The sequence below is a fragment of the Chenopodium quinoa genome, unplaced genomic scaffold (genome assembly GCF_001683475.1).
Source record: "Chenopodium quinoa cultivar QQ74 unplaced genomic scaffold, ASM168347v1, whole genome shotgun sequence".
Classification (NCBI taxonomy): domain Eukaryota; kingdom Viridiplantae; phylum Streptophyta; class Magnoliopsida; order Caryophyllales; family Amaranthaceae; genus Chenopodium; species Chenopodium quinoa.
The window spans coordinates 1995906-2012668 of NW_018742817.1; the positions used below are offsets into that span (position 1 = coordinate 1995906).

General features: G+C 31.5%; 1 protein-coding gene across 3 annotated transcripts; it reads right to left on the reverse strand.

Moving 5' to 3' along the window:
- Positions 1-352: 352 nt before the first annotated feature.
- On the reverse strand, positions 353-16070 carry LOC110725946 (ARM REPEAT PROTEIN INTERACTING WITH ABF2-like). Of its 3 annotated transcripts, none has more exons than XR_002512266.1 (20): positions 15659-16070; positions 15372-15529; positions 14076-14248; positions 13870-13990; positions 13690-13764; positions 13457-13551; positions 13024-13099; positions 12325-12432; positions 9998-10126; positions 9814-9882; positions 9585-9644; positions 9376-9499; positions 9142-9281; positions 4004-4067; positions 3812-3891; positions 2685-2749; positions 2469-2586; positions 2248-2372; positions 908-1085; positions 353-696 (listed from the first exon to the last, which is right to left on the reverse strand). XR_002512266.1 is itself a non-coding variant. In XM_021905420.1 (19 exons), exons 1-19 carry the CDS (start codon positions 15888-15890, stop codon positions 1001-1003), a joined length of 2097 nt encoding a protein of 698 aa, XP_021761112.1. In that variant the 5' UTR covers positions 15891-16070; the 3' UTR covers positions 353-1000. The 3 variants fall into 3 exon arrangements, 1 of the variants encoding a protein (XP_021761112.1); XR_002512265.1 differs by having other exon boundaries at positions 353-756; XM_021905420.1 differs by having other exon boundaries at positions 353-1085.
- Between the last annotated feature and the right edge of the window lie 693 nt (positions 16071-16763).

Sequence of the window (16763 nt, forward strand, 5' to 3'; positions counted from 1 at the left end):
CATGTTATTGTTCTCTAAAGTCTACCTGTAATTAAGTTTTACTTCACACTTAAGTATCCAATCGTTTAGAATAATACATTGTTGATAAAAGTATAAAACCAAATTCCAGCCAATGAATATGACTCCATTCTGTTAAACCATATATTGACAGATTAACCTGAGTAGAAGCAACTAGATAAACCTACTTGTATGGTCCAAAATAACCTGTAACCAAGATCTTGAGTTCATGACTCGACGCTCGACCTGACCTGCTCGATTGGCCAAATCTTTATATTACGTGGAATCAATGCTTGTTATAGACATGTCATTCATTACCACACTAGTTAAAATAAGAGCAGCTGCAACATTCTAATTACACAAGCACCTAAAATCACCAGCTTATGAAGTCATGAACAACATAATTACATTCCCTTACAATTATACAAGCAAAAGGAGAAAATATACAGGGTAAGATTCTATGCTTACAGTAATATGTAATCTTTCCAGATTCTCTGTAAATCAGACGCATTTTAAAGGTAATTATAATTAGTCAACATCACTAATTCTTACAGCACCATTTCAAATTTGATCATTTGTTTCAAGTGTTTAAACAGTGAGAAGTCACCTTAGTTGTTTTAAAGGTCATTTAAACGCTTTCCCAGTGAGGTCGGTTTGAGCCTGATGCGTTGGCATGCACACTATATCCTAAATCTGCTCCTGCGGAAATCAGATCAGACTTCACATATGCTTGATAGATAACTGCTTCCAGAGATTTGCCTTCGTGAGGACACAGTGTTAAAGATTAATATTTTTGTTTTTTTTTTTAAAAAAAAAAATAAAAATAAAGGCAAGGTGGCTAAGACTCATCAAGCACAAAATGAAAGATATGTGGGAGGCTGGGAGTTTAGAAATGTAAGGGATAAGAGACCTTTGAGTCATGTCTCCTTGTCGGTGATTTGCTGCTTCAACCAGACCATTTCTAAGATCGAGGATAAAAACAAAAACTGGCAGCTTTAAGTCACTAGTTCAGAGCACTGGGTTTGGTGAGTAATCTGAGAAAATAGTTTCTAATTTCTGGCAAAATATGCTGCATAAGAGATGAATGCCTGCACAATTACACAGCAAGGTCAGTCAAGTATTCTACATATTATTTACTCAAGCATAGTTACCTATTATATACTTGAGAAAAGAATTAAAATTGCTAAATAGCAGAAGCAATCATAACTTCATAAGCACAAACTCCATTTTTTCTTTTTGGTTTGTCCCTAAAAGATTGGCCCATTTTTATTTGACATAAAAGGACAAAATAATCAACCCACTCATTACAATTTTAACAATGTTAAGGGGAACTGGGCAATCTATTAGAGTTGGAGGGAGTATTAGCTCCTTTACTTTGAAGACTCACATGATAACTAACCCCCTTGTCTCTGATATCGGTAGTACTTGCCAGACAAACAAAATAGATATATCATTCACCTCATGTTAGATATATAGAATTTTGCTAACTTGCAAGCGGCTACTATTACTTTATCAGTTTGGCAATTCTCCTTGAAGGCTTTGGACATACAACCTTTTATGTAGTAACCTTTAAGTGTCTTCAGTTCTTCACAAAATTTAGACAATGATGTTGAAAATTTAGCTTTCTAAAGTTGCAGACTTCGCACTTCTAATTATTCTCAGTAAACGTCATATGTTTAAATTCAATAATTAAGTTTCCAATCTTTTTTGTGCAAGCCTGAAGTAAATCATAAATGCACATAAAAATGATGTTCTATTTGATAATAACCCTAACAAGCAGATTTTGCAAATAATAATCGCATAATAAGATTCGCCATGTAATTTCAAGTGCACAATATTAAATTGGTTTTAGATTTGTACCAGAATACCTAAAACACCCGGTTTTAAATTCTCACCTCATAGAAGGGGGGGGGGGGAATACTACTTCCTCCGCCCATAGATAAAAGGCCCATCTCTCCCAAAATTCTCAATCCACAGTAGAGGCTCAATTCTCATTTGGGAAGGGTTCATCAATAATTCACTTTTAATCAACAAAACCCTTCTAACCCAAATATAAGGTCTCTTGCTCCTCTAAAAACAATATACTGTTCACATTACCTTCTTTTTAAATTCAACTATATTTAACAAATAAACAATAACCCACTACAACCTCTCTCAATTTTGTGCCCAGGAGAAATGGGGCTCGGATTTAGGGATCGAGGGAATAGTCAGCTAGTAAAGCTAACAAAAGATATTAGAGAAACTACATACCCTGGTCTATCAATCAATTTATCATACTGCTCCAAGATGAAAAGGATGCTAGCCTGCCTCAATGAAACAGCATGAAATGCCTCAGAAAGCTCGTACATGCTTGACACATTCTCCAAGGATATATCCTTCATATATTACAAAAACCAATAACTCATTATATGTCATCATTCAATAGAAGAAAAATATATCAAAGAAATGAATGATTATCCATGTCAGCTCACCTGAGCTATGGTATATTCACAAAGGCGTTTTAACCCCTCTAAAAGATACTGATCTGCAGCCCTAAGGAGATCTTGTGCAATGTCTGGTTTTATGTCTACTGATCCAGTATATATAAATCTGCAACAAAATGACAGAAATAGATAGACACATAAATTCTATTGCTAAGTTTACAATTCTTCAGCAGAAATTGCTACATGAATGCATGTTTAAATAACCTCATCATCAATTCAAAAATCTCCCATCTGATGTTAGGAATCTCTATATCTCTGGCATCCTTTTCCTGTATCACAGTGATAACAGCATAAGTCTTATTAGAAAATTTCCAAGCATATAAATGAGTGCACAGTAGTCTGTTCTGTATAAAAATACCATAGTTCCACAGCTTTAAATATAAGGGGGATTTTAAAAAAAAAAAAAAAAAAAAAAAAATAGAAGCTAATGTTTCTTGCTAGAACACACGATGAATGATGCATGTTATCTTCAGGACTAGTTGAGAAGAACAGGACTAGTTGAGACAATCGTCCTGTGCCATATACGAAGTAATTTGAGCAAGCTTTTGTTCCAAGAATTTATTTTTTCTTTAAGCCCAAATTGCACCCTCTCCATCCATCACCCATTATATTATTTTGTCTTTGATGTGAATCGAGTCCCCTTTCATATCACTATACTTTTTGCTTTATTTAGGTACTCTCTTGGTTTAACCTTACTCTTAAAGTGGGGGTTTTACAAGTGAGTTTTTAATAATGTTTTTATTGTTTTCTTAGTAATAGTGATGAGGCCTTGGGCTTCCAAAGTTGTGTTAATTGGTTAGATGGCTATTTTGGTTCATTAATTAATTGTTAGGGATTTTATTTAGTTTGCTTGCAGAGCAAGTAGGATAGATTTATTTTTTCTATATATATTAGTCCTATGTCAATTATTTTGAGAGGACGTTTTATAATAAAAAGTTGAGTTTATTGAGGTTTTGCTTGAAGAGAACTTTTTTAAGGTTCAAACTAGCTGTTAACTAGGGTTTTGGGATCGTTGCTCCTAAGATCAAACTTAGAAGTCATTACCTTCTACGACTATCCTTTGAATTTCCACCATTAAAATCACTCAAATCCTTCCATCATATTAAAAACCGTAAAAAATAAACATCAGTCTTTCACATTAGATTAGTATGGTATGCTCTCTGCTCACAGCATATTATATGGTCTTCCTTAAACACCCTCCATAACAGATATAACAATAAAAAAATTGGTATTTCTCTTAAACAAATATATAGCTCATAACTATACATAAGCGAACTAAGCAAATAAGAGGCAAAAGGTCCAACTCATTTAACTAAACAAGTAAAACTCACCCGATAACCACCATCAAACATTGCACGGAATGCATCAGATGAAGCAAGAAGGCAGATTCGATGAGCAAAGAACCGTTTGCCTGAAATTTGAGGTAATGCTTTTTAGAACTTATGCAATTGTGTTCAGAAAATTAATCTCAGAACAAACGGATAATAAATACTATAAACAAGCAAGATAGATGCGGTTTGAACCTTGAACTAGAAAAGTAACATCTGAGAGTGTAGCATTATTTACATACTGCTCGCCTAAGTAAACCTGCAAAATCAAATGCTATTTATGAGAACCCCCGACTGCAAAGTAATAAGAATTTCAAGAACTTCATATAGGACACACAGCATTTAACTTGACATCACCTAATTTTCAAACAAAACTACCATCCAGTATTTAGAACACATGAAACATTTTTTATGGCAACATGCTTTGATATTTAGAACATGAAGTCAAAATTCTAATAATAAAGTCTAGAGTAATCTAAAATACGTCTTAAGAAATAAGAGTGTTCTAAATTTTAGCCTTTTCCCTAATTTCAAAACACTGGAGTAATACTTTATAAACTTCTTGTATGTTGTATTTATAAATGTAATCAACCTTTTAGTCATCATAACTTTAAAATAAAGTTTATGCAGCAGTTTTCACCACAAACTTATTTTATCAAACATGTACTCAAAATTACTTAGAAAATATCAAAAGTTTATTGCAAGTCTTAAGGTAAACTAAGCAGTGGCGGATCCAGATTTCCAAAATGGTGAGTCACCATCTATTATTGATCACATGCGAAAATAAATTTTTTTCCGGATCTAGTTCATAATGGATTTCAATCCAAAATTGTACTACCTCCGTTAAATTTTAGTTGCAACAAAGGAATATTTTATGTCTCACTTATAATACCCTTTGTTGGAACTAAAATGTGTGTGCCGTGCACAATAATTTTTAATAATCATTTCAAAAAAAGTATTACCAAAAATACGTTACATATAAAATGAAGTAGAAAATGATCAAAATTCTGTCAAGAAATTTTTTTTAATAGCTATTTAAATATTTTTCTTAAAAATATGTCAAATCTTTTTTATTTTAAGTAATAATATCATATAAGATTAGAGGATTATTTTTGTATAAGATTTGTTTCTTTAATAAAATGTTATTAAAAAAAAAAAAAAAAAAAAAAAAAAACTAAGGACACACAAGGAGATGACATGTGTTATTGCCGTTGTGTCTTTTAGTACATATTATTGATTTATGTCTCACTTATAATACCCTTTGTTGGAACTAAAATGTGTGTGCCATGCATGGTAATTTTTAATAATCATTTCAAAAAAAGTATTACCAAAAACACGTTACATATAAAATGAAGTAGAAAATGATCAAAATTATGTCAAGAAATTTTTTTTAATAGCTATTTAAATATTTTTCTTAAAAATATGTCAAATCTTTTTTATTTTAAGTAATAATATCATATAAGATTAGAGGATTATTTTTGTATAAGATTTGTTTCTTTAATAAAATGTTATTAAAAAAAAACTAAGGACACACCAGAAGATGACATGTGTTATTGTCGGTGTGTCTTTTAGTATATATTATTGATATATTAGATTGTGTATATGATATCCTTTATTGGGTGGATGATATCCTTTATTGGTTATATAATGTCATGGCTAGATGATATCCTTTATTGGCTATATGATATATTTTTATAATTGCGTCTATGATATCTTTTATTGGATGAATGATATTATTCATTGACTATATGATATTATTTTTAATTGTATCTATAATATAATGTCCTTTAATTTATTGGTTTATATAATGATATTCTCTAACAAATTATAGTATTCTCTACCAAAGATAAAATGTATATATCCTCTATCAAATACTACATACCATATAACAAACAATACATATCCTATAACAAAATTGTATGTATCCTATATTAAATAACACATATCCTCTATCAAATAATACATATCCTGATCAAATACTGCATATTATATGTATTTGATGCACGAATTGTTTGATGCGGCTTGCCGTACCCAATACATTCTATTTTTAAAAAGTATGAGAAAATATTTATGGATAGTGTGAGGACAATTATATCCTTAAAATATTTGTTTATTTTTATATCCTTACTAGATGAAGCCCGTGCGATGCACGGTTTGTTAGTATTTTTTTAAAAAAATATTTTTCATATTTATGTGATTTTTGTTATTATATTAGCTTTAAAATATTAGATAAAATTTCTAATCTCAAAAGATAATATTTTGTAATTAATTAGTTTAAACTTTAAAATTTCATTCGTCAATTTTGCTAACGTGGCATTTGAATTATTTAATTGTAAAATAAATTAATAATCTCTTATTTAATTGGCTACAACTTAAATTCATAATCCTACCTGGCACGCTAAGAAAAATAAATCCTATGTGGCTCTCTAAAAATTCGGAGAAAAACTCCCCTTTATACTCAAAAGATAATATTTTGTATTTAATTAGTTTAAACTTTAAAATTTCATTCGTCAATTTTGCTAACGTGGCATTTGAATTATTTAATTGTAAAATAAATTAATAATCTCTTATTTAATTGGCTACAACTTAAATTCATGAAAAACTCCCCTTTATACTCAAAAGATAATATTTTGTATTTAATTAGTTTAAAATTTAAAATTTCATTCGTCAATTTTGCTAACGTGGCATTTGAATTATTTAATTGTAAAATAAATTAATAATCTCTTATTTAATTGGCTACAACTTAAATTCATAATCCTACCTGGCGTGCTAAGAAAAATAAATCTTATGTGGCTCTCTAAAAACTCGGGGAAAAACTTCCCTTTATATATATATATATATATATATATATATTAGATTGCAACCAAATAGTACTTACTATCTTTTCTTTATTTAAAAAAAAAAAACAAATAATACTTAAAAAATCTATCTTATAAACCGAAAGTACTACAAATATCATGTAACAAACAAATAGTATACACCTATTACTCTTAACAGTAGCAAAAATAAAAATAAAAAAAGTAAAATGACCTTAGAGACTAGTTGTTAGTATAAACGGTCCCTTTTAATCTAATATATTTAAATAAAGTAGGCATTTTTCAAGAGCCTTCGGCGCGCCACATAAGAAAATGTATTATTTTGACCAATGAAAAATTAGAATAATAATTTATTTTAGAATTAAAAAATTCACTCACCCCCTAAGCAAAAGTGACAAATAAGATTCAAGAATTTTGCCACATAGATAAAAACAACGAATTGTGAATAATTAAAATTTAAATTATACAAAAAACTAAAAATTATCTTTTTGAAAAAAAACTAACAATAATCTTTAACTATTAGGATATAAATTATTAAAAAAAAAAATAGATTAATTAGTATTTTAACTTTTTGATATTTATCAACAATGGTAAGATAACGTGCATTATAAGTTATCATAAGGTTGTGCATTATAAGATAATTTTTGAAAATACAAGCACAAGAAACATAAATAAATAATACTTAAAATTATATCACAAATAATATTAGATTTAAATTATAAACGTTTTTAATAAAATTTGTGATACCTACGATTATAAGATAATTTTTTACAACGTTATAAATTAACGCATCATACGACATCAACGAAATTCTGTATCAATACAAAACCCAATCAAGGGAATTTGTGTTAGTAATTTTCTCTCAGTTTTAAGTCATCAATGGTTGGGTAAATCTTAGCTTAATTTTTAAAATTCTATATTTGTAATTATTACTTACATTATGTTTTTTGGGATATTTAACGAGTATATGTTTATGTTTTGTTTAATTTATTGAATTTTGTTTTGACATGCCTATCTAATTTAATAGGGGAATTAAATTCGAGCAACAATTGATTGGAAAATCAAAGCACGAGCTCTCGCCTTTTTGACATACTAAACATCCGCAAATTAAACAAGATAGCTTAATAAGTTTGTATATGGTCCAATTGGACAAGGAGGTATTATATTTTTATAAATTGTTTACCTTTATTAAATTTCATTAATATACACCTTTTTGGTTTTTTTTATTAATTAATATAATGAAAAAATCTAACTTAATTTCTTATTTTTAATTGTACGATGATTATGTTCATGCCTCAATTAAAGCCAACTTTGTCCAAGACTTTCGTCCAAAATATATTGAAGGAAATAATTTCCTTATATGGAGCTTGTTTATTTTAGCTTTGGAATTACAATATTTTCCTCAAAATACATACAACATTGTAACAAAACAAAAAGAATACATATTAATTAGAATTAACATATTCAATTTCCAATAAATACTTAGAAGCTAATCTAAATAAATACTACTCGTATAATGTACAAAGGGATTTATAAAAAAGATTTATAAGTTTTTAAAAAAGGGAAAAAATCAAAAAAAGATTCAAAAATATTACAATAAAATCCGTGCATCGATCCGTGCATCACACGGGCTTACATCTAGTTAAAAATAAAAGGAGCGATACCGCTAGCATATAATAGACCGATTTTATAAATAACCGGTCTCTTTGATTGATGTTTATTTTTTTTTTAATTGAACTTCAAATTTTTTGGGGGGGTGGTGATGCACGTGCACCAATGTAGAACATAAAACTATCTAGAACAAAATACTACTCCCTCCGTTCCTTTTCTATGGTATGTTTCTATTTTGGGTGCTTCCTTTTTAAAGTTACGTTTCTAATTCCAATAATAATATTTTTACACACATACCGTCATACTGTATTAACCTATTTCCAATGCAACTATTCCCATAAACCAAAAATATTTACCTACTAAATCAAATATTCCTATTTAGTATTTACCAAAATATTTACCTACTCTCAAAGCAAATATTTCCATTTACCAAAATAATTAATCTACTCCCAAAACAAATACTCCCATTTTACCTACTCCGGAAGCATTTTTCCTAATACCAATGAGAAAACCCAAATGTAAACTTTAAAAAGGAACAAAGAGAGTACTATTTTTAGAACACAGACTCAAAAATACTAAGAACATGAATTCAACCTAAATAAGTCTAATCTTAGAAATTTGATGTGTTTCATTCTACTTGCAGATTTTTTTTTTTTTTTTATTCTTTTTTTGGAGGAAGAAGATTCTAGTTGTAAATATTTCATTTAATATGAGCTTGAATCTTCAATGGAGTCTAAAACAAAAGAAACAATGACAGAACAGCATTAGTAGCAAAACCTTCTATGGGTTCTGTCCTTGTACAGTAGTTGACTAAAAGAGCTAAGAGAATTCTCTAAGCAAAGAAAATACCATTGTACAATCATCACTTAGCACAAAACATAGAGCATCGAATAAAGGGGAAGTCACCTGTGATATGGGAGAAGGAGGAGCTGCATCAATGGGGGAAAGGGTCATAGCTTTGCTTGCTAATTTACAAAGGGCCATAGCACCATCATGTTGTTGCTTAGTATTAGTGGATTTGAGAAGCCCGAGAAGTAATTCCAGTCCTAGCCAAATAACATAATATCAATGACGGCAAAATATGAATGTCAATTGAATAGGAACAATTTTAAGACCATACAGCTATGGAAAAATCCATACCATTGTTATCAATAAAGATTGATCTCTGGTCTTCCGGAGAACACAGATGAGCAAGAGCCAAAGCTACTTGTCTTTGAACAGATTTTTCTCCCACACGCATGAGGTACAATAAGTGGGTCAATACCTTTAAAACCATAACTGGACTATAAGCGCTTTCAAAATTGATGGACTAAAGGCATATATAAACAATAGAAATTCATAATACTAACCCGGCCATGTATTTTCTCCTCTAATCGTTTCAGTGTCTTGGCTACACAATCTTTGGTTGCCTGAAAGCACATGTATAGCATAAAACATTTATAAAAGATTCATGGATACAAGAATTAGCTGGAATAGTTTACAGCTCCCACAAATGCCCTATTGCTTAAGTCCTTCCGTAAGCTATAGCAAATACAACAGAGCAGAAAGCAGTGTCATATACTACAGCAAAAAACAAACCTGAACAATAAACTCTCCTTCCTGCAACTTTTGAAGACCACCAACTTTTACAAAATCAGCAACATTATCCTGGAAATTTCAGTAACAAGGGTGTGATATTAAACCGATAAGAAAGTTAAAATTAAAAAACCAATAAGTTCCAATTGATTTAACTCAGACCATCCAAAATTATAGATGAAGATACCTCGTTATCTGCAAGACCATAGAGAGCAAAAGCAGCATTATGTTGAAGAGATCCATTTTTTGCATCCAGAAGCTTTAATAGGGGCACTAAACCACCACTGTGAGAAATCCCGGCTTGATTATTTGACTCCTAAATAAAATTCAAAGAATGTCTCACTAGATGGCCCAGAGAAAGGGTTACAAATAAAATTAGAACTAAAAAAAAAAAGAGAGAATAAATTTTATACGATTGCAGAGCCAAAGTACTCAGCAGAAAAGGTTTTGGAGTAGAACAGTTTACTATCACCTCCTGAGAATGCATCAATAAATAGTTTACTATCTCCTTCCTAGAAAGGAATACAGTACACAGGCCACAGGGTGAGCGCGCAAAGCTAAGTGTGGTCTCCAACTCTGCAAATTATTTCAAGTGTTCAATTTCTCCAAACTAGCAACCCAACAAAAGCTTTCACCTAATTTGAAATTTTGGCCTTCAAAATAGAAAGGTGAAAAGATGGTGAAATTGGAGCCTTTTTGGTTGCTACAAAAGATACGACAAGTAAAGGACCCTGAGGAATCAGCCAACCACACTCTTCAATCATGGAATTTCAACAAAGAAACAGAATCAAGCCAGCTCAACAGGTTAGTAAGCTTCCCAAACTCCCAATCATGAATTTCCCTCCAAACAATGAAAATTCTAAGACATATTAGTACCTTGTTCACCCAAAACAATGAAATTTGAGTATTATAATAGGCAGCTCACAATCTTTAGAGAGAAAAAGGGGACACTAAAAGGCTCCTCCAAATACGATGCACTCCCTACTACCCACCTTGTACTTGACCCTAAAGGAAGAAGAATTACGAAACCTATGAAACATAATTCCAAGGGATTGCATATTTGCATAGGGAATTAGCGCATCCCTGCCAAAGTGCCACTCCTTTGAAAACCATACCTCTGTATCACACTATGCTACACGAAACCATTGCAGTAAACGCCACAACAATTCTCCCACCAAGAAGTCGACTTTAGATGCCATACTACCAAAAACCAGGCCTCCCTCTTCCTTAGATATACAATTACATACAATCAACAAATCTTGTAGACCACAAAAATATGTCATTAGCTTCTTTAATGTCCTTGTTACGCACACTAATATGACCCTAAAAGGGAGCGAGTGAAAACACAGTGGGGCAGAAATACAAGGCTAAATAAGAGTCCCATAAACCCCCCATCCTAACTCCAAAAAAAAAAAAAAAAAAAAAAAAAAAAAATCAATCATCTATCTTCCTATATACTTGACATCCTATCCCAAAAACGATTCCTTCAAGAATATTAGCCCCTAAAGGGAGACCAACATCATATTAATATTAGTAACATAAATATGTATGCATTAGGATAAGAGTAACTAAAGTGCTCAGCAAAGAATTGCAATAATAGTTTTCTTCCAGAATCCCATTGTTGATTAGGCTCTCTAGTAAACTAATAATTTCTAAATCCTTCTAAGAAAAACAAAATGCCTTCATTGTTTTCATTTCTAATGGAATCAAGAAGGCAGCATATTTTGCATAACTTGAAAGTCCGTGGCCAAACATCAATTTACTTTAGAAACATCCATTATGTTATGATATACCAAAGCACACCCAGATGAAAGACTCACTTACTCATGTGTGCTTTATTTTATCTTATACCTTGTGCCAAGAAATTCAAATGCATTCACAATACTATACCAGTTATAATAAATGAAAGTGGTAATACGCAGTATGTATGCAATTATTTTATATAGTATAAGGGCGATGGTGAGCTTACAAGGTCAAACTAGATACTTTTTTTATAAGACGTCAAACCAGCATAATAGCCAAGTTGGGAAGCATACACCTAGCTCAAACAAGAAACTAGCTACATGCTTTAAACACCTTTTACAGCTTCATATATCACAGTAGTCTACACTAGTCCAATTCACAGGAGGCCACTATGGGCAAAGGCCTCAGAGACACAAAGTGCTTAGCAAAACTCTTCTTATTGCAATAATCGACCCCCATCCCCAAATAACAAAGGGAAGAAAAGGTAATGAGCACATATAAGACATCATTTGTATGCCAAAATTTACATTATTGTTCCACATATCCTTACAATATATTTTACTTGAAAACAAGCACTTCCCATCCATACAAATTAATCCTAGCATCTGTCAATCACTTGCAATACTTTAAGATATAGTTCTAAATGTACAACCGAAAATAAAAAATAAAAAATAATAAAAAAAAAAACACCACAGATTTAATTAAAGCATAATTAACTGACACATCCACACATCAAGATTCATTCAAAGTATACACCATGTAAATATTAACCTGTGCTAGCCTCCCTAAAGCAAAGGCTGACATTTCCCTCAGCTGCAAATCAGGGGATTGAAGCATTTCAATCAACGGTGGAACAGCACCTCTCTGAACAATGTGAATCTAGAAACAAAATAAGGAAGTTTATCAAGTTCAAACATAGCTAATATTATTTATGATAAATTTGATGCAAGAAGAAGAATGGGTAAAATAACAGAGAAATAAACCCCTCGCATGTGTACATACTAGTAAGGGAAATAATGAAGATACTTTAATCAGAAAGTTTTCTCAGGTATTGAAAATGAGTGTATCACAGATAGCATAGCATTCTAATACCTCAACCAGTCACCTTAATCATCAAAACATAACGAGACTTAAGTGTTAATAGCCCAAAACTCACGCCATAGTAATGTATATAAACAAAGCTAAATAATTTTGTTTTAAATACATCTTTAAGTTCTCTTTCAGAAAAATGGGTAAAACAACAGAGCAATAAATGATAATATTTCATTCCATATTCTACTGGATATCTCAAGATTGCCAACAAAAATATCTGCATCCTGAGTCACTAGTGAGAAACTAACTAATTCCAAATCTAAACTAGTACTGGTGTAAGGATTCGTAACGAACAAATGAAGCAGATATGACAAATTTCTAATAAGAATGCTCCTAAACTTTAAAATAAATAAAAAAGAACATAGCTCTGTGAAAGACCTTGCAGTCTGAATCGGTTGCAGCAAATTGTCCAAGTAATAATGCAGCTTCCCTCTGGCTCTCGGAGCAGCATGAACTGTTTACCAAGAATATTTACTCAGTTATAAACAGTATTAAGAAAAAGAGAATGAAGAAGTGTTTAAAATGCATCAGTATCAACATATATTAAAATATATGCCATTAAATCTGAAAAGAAATTCATTACATTCACAGCAATGACCACAATTGCTAGGATTTCTAAACATTTCCTGTTACGTCAGATTGCAAGATCATTTTAAAGTAAGCAAAAGGACTTCTAAACCTTGCAAGGAAAAACGAGCAAATAAAAAAAAATATCTAAAACCCACAAAGAAATGCCCAGAAATTTAATGTCATAATTATAAAGAAGAGATAAATACATACAAGTACGTCAAAGATATAAATGCAAAATTACCTGAGTAGCCTGATAACAGGTTGTAATGCTCCAGCATGCAGGACATCTTTTTTTATGTTGGGCGACGAATGAACCAAATTTCCAAGCACACCAACCTGAAAAATATTAAAAGCAGAAAGCATGATATACATATGTGCTAGAAACTTCATCTATGTCAATTAAAACTAAGGAAAATAGGGGCTTTGACACCCCCATCACATTAAAATACACTACATTGAAATGAACAAGATTACCGCTTCATAATGTATAGCAGAATCTTCAGATCTAAGCATCAGAATCAGAGAAGGAAGAGCATTACATTCAACAATCTGTATGGTCATAAATTTAAACTGTTAAACCTTAAATAACTTGAAGAATTGTTATTAACGACAGTACACATAAACTGATAAGCTGGCTTCAGAAAGGTCTATCACCTGCTTCTTATTTTCATCATTTTTAAAAGCCAGAGTGCGCAGTGCCCCAGCCACTGCCCTCTGTACCTTTGCATCACTAAATTCAAGTAGTTCAACTAGGGGTGGAATACCACCTTCCGTCCTGAATAAAATCCAGGAACCAAAGTCAAGCAAGAAAAACAGAAAAACTATCTAGTTCAGATACAGCAAAATTAATCTGAACCAACCTGACAGAGGTTTTGATGCTGCTATTCTCATGAGCAAGGTTAGTAATTGCATCAGCCGCTCTCCGAATGACACCATTGATAGCCCGAGAATTCAAGCCACATTTGTGTCTCTTCAAAAGATCTACGAGGAGAGGTAAGACACCAGCATCAACAATGCATTGTTGATGCTCTGGCTGCAAGCAGAATCATACAAAGGGTGACAAACATAATAGCAAGGCTTTGTAAGCATAAACGAAACAACATACTACTTCCAACTAATTGACTGCAAAACTAGATGGATAGGCAGTTTAACATTCAAGACTTTGAGGTACTTCATATGAGGTGCCATAAAAGTCACACAATAGTAACCACACATATATACTATAAGTATCAACACACTAGCCCACACATATATTGCTAGAAGAGATGCTAAAGATGTAACATAGCACCATGTCGAAACAATATCCACCAAACCAAGGCAAATTTTCTCATGAAATTTAGATCTTCAATTGGATGCAACATTTTGAGTCGCCAACTGATTTCATTGCCACTCCTGCATGAACTTTTTAGTCCACATGCAAGTTAACCAATGTACACTTAGCAAAAGTGTGGAATACTGGAATAAAAACAGATAATCAAATCCTTCTTTAGATGATATGTCAGAATCAACAGCATATACTTGTTTCCTCCTACAAATATCCTTAAAATGGTTCACCAACATTTCTTGCTAAGAACTATCAGCTATATATACCTTACCACCTCTTTGCATATTGAACATCTATACCTCACCAAAAACCACAAGTAGTGAATCCGCATCGTTCTAACTGTTTAACATAGAAACAACGCAACTAACTTGTTATTGAACAAATCCAGTATAGTACTTTCATTACAGACAAACCTTTACAACAGCTTGTCTATCCCTTTCAATTATCACAATAACAGATACATAAAATAAAATTTCATACCAACTCTTTCAAATCATGCATTAGAATCTCTAACAGTTACAATATTGCATTATGTACAATACCCAGTAAATAGAAAATCAATATTGCTATAATTTGGCAATTCACAACATTCGCCAAATTCGAAATTGTAAATAAATTTTAAAATCACTGACCTTCAAGTCATGCATTAAATAAATACATAATCCAATTCTTTCAAGTCATGCATAAAAATCTGCTAGTAACTTCCAATATTGTATGATTGTATCATGTACACTTCATAACAAATCAATATTGCTACAATTTGGCAATTCACAACAGACATTCACCTAATTCGAAATCGAAATCGAAATCAAAATTGTAAACATTCACTGACCTTCACAGCAAGAAGCCCAAGAGCAAAGGCACTAGCTTTCTCAACCTCATGCTCATACGGCTTCACCCCATCATCTTCAACCGGCGACGGCGGCGCCTTAAGATGCTTCACCAATAAAGGAACAGCTCCACCTTCCACAATTATAGTCGCTACATCCTCTATTACAACAACCACAAAAATTCAACAAACTTCACTAATCAATAGATCATACAAATCAAAACCCCTAATTTATCACAAAATCTCATTTTCCACCCAAATTATTCAACAAACAAGGGAAAAAATCATACCATTTTTCGCCAATTCTGCAAGAAGATGAGTAGCGCGCTTAGCGGCGGCTCTATCGGCTTCAGTCCACGAATAAGTGTTGCTTAAAATCTCAACCTGAGCAGAAACCTCTCGACGAAGAGCTTCACCTGTAACAATGGCGGATTCTCTCTCTTCTTGTTGTTGGTCTAATTTCCGTTTTTGCCCTTTTCTGTCGCTCGAATTTTCCTTCCCCTGCCACTCCTTGGACCCCATTGCTGCAGCCCAAAGGGACGAAGAAAAAAAGAAAAAAGACTTGAGTATATTTTGGATAGCAGAAATATTAGATTTGGAAGGGTAATTTTGGGATTTTAAAAGTTTTCTCTCTCTACTGATTGCTTGACATGTTTGTTTTTGTTACTTGTTGTACCAAAGCAAATTGTTTGGGTCCGGTTTGCTGGGAATTTTCCAGAGTCCGGTCACTGGGAAGCCAGTTATGGTTGTTTTCCGAGGCTGGCGGACGGATGTACACCCATGTCGCACAGTATGTATTGTGGTATGAAATTAGAAAATCAATACTCCCTTCATTTCTAAATACTTGACACACTTGACTTTTTTGCCTGTTCATTTATAAACTTTGACTTTTTTATTTTTACAAATTAAAGACTTTATTATTATTATTATTATTATTATTATTAATTATTATTATCATTAATAATTATTAATTATTATTAAAATTATTATTATTATTATTAATTATTATTAATAAGAATAATATTTAATATTATTATTATTATTATCATTAATAATTATTATTATCATTATTAATTATTAAAATTATTATTATTATTATTATTAATTATTATTAGTATTATTATGAATTATTAAAATTATTATTATTATTATTATTATTTTTAATATTAATAATTATTATAATTATTCAAAATAATAAATTATTATCATCAATACAATATTAATAATTATTATTGAATATTAATTATTACTGTTGTTGTTATTATTAATTATTATTTGAAAATTAAGCAGAGCCGAGCAGAGCAGAGCGGATTTCTTTTGAGCAGAGCATAGCAGATTTGATTTGAGCAGAGCAGAGCAGCTCTAAAGAACGGGGCCCAAGTGTAGTCCCAATCA

Bases quoted from the DNA above. Each gene is read 5' to 3' on its own strand.
- LOC110725946 (XM_021905420.1), bottom strand. From the start codon at position 15,890: ATGGGGTCCAAGGAGTGGCAGGGGAAGGAAAATTCGAGCGACAGAAAA. The intron at 14,249-15,371 runs GTCAGTGAATGT...TTCTGCTTGCAG, and splicing joins TTGGGCTTCTTGCTGTGAAG to CCAGAGCATCAACAATGCAT. The intron at 9,282-9,375 runs GTATGGATTTTT...TTATTTGGCTAG, and splicing joins AATCTTTATTGATAACAATG to GACTGGAATTACTTCTCGGG.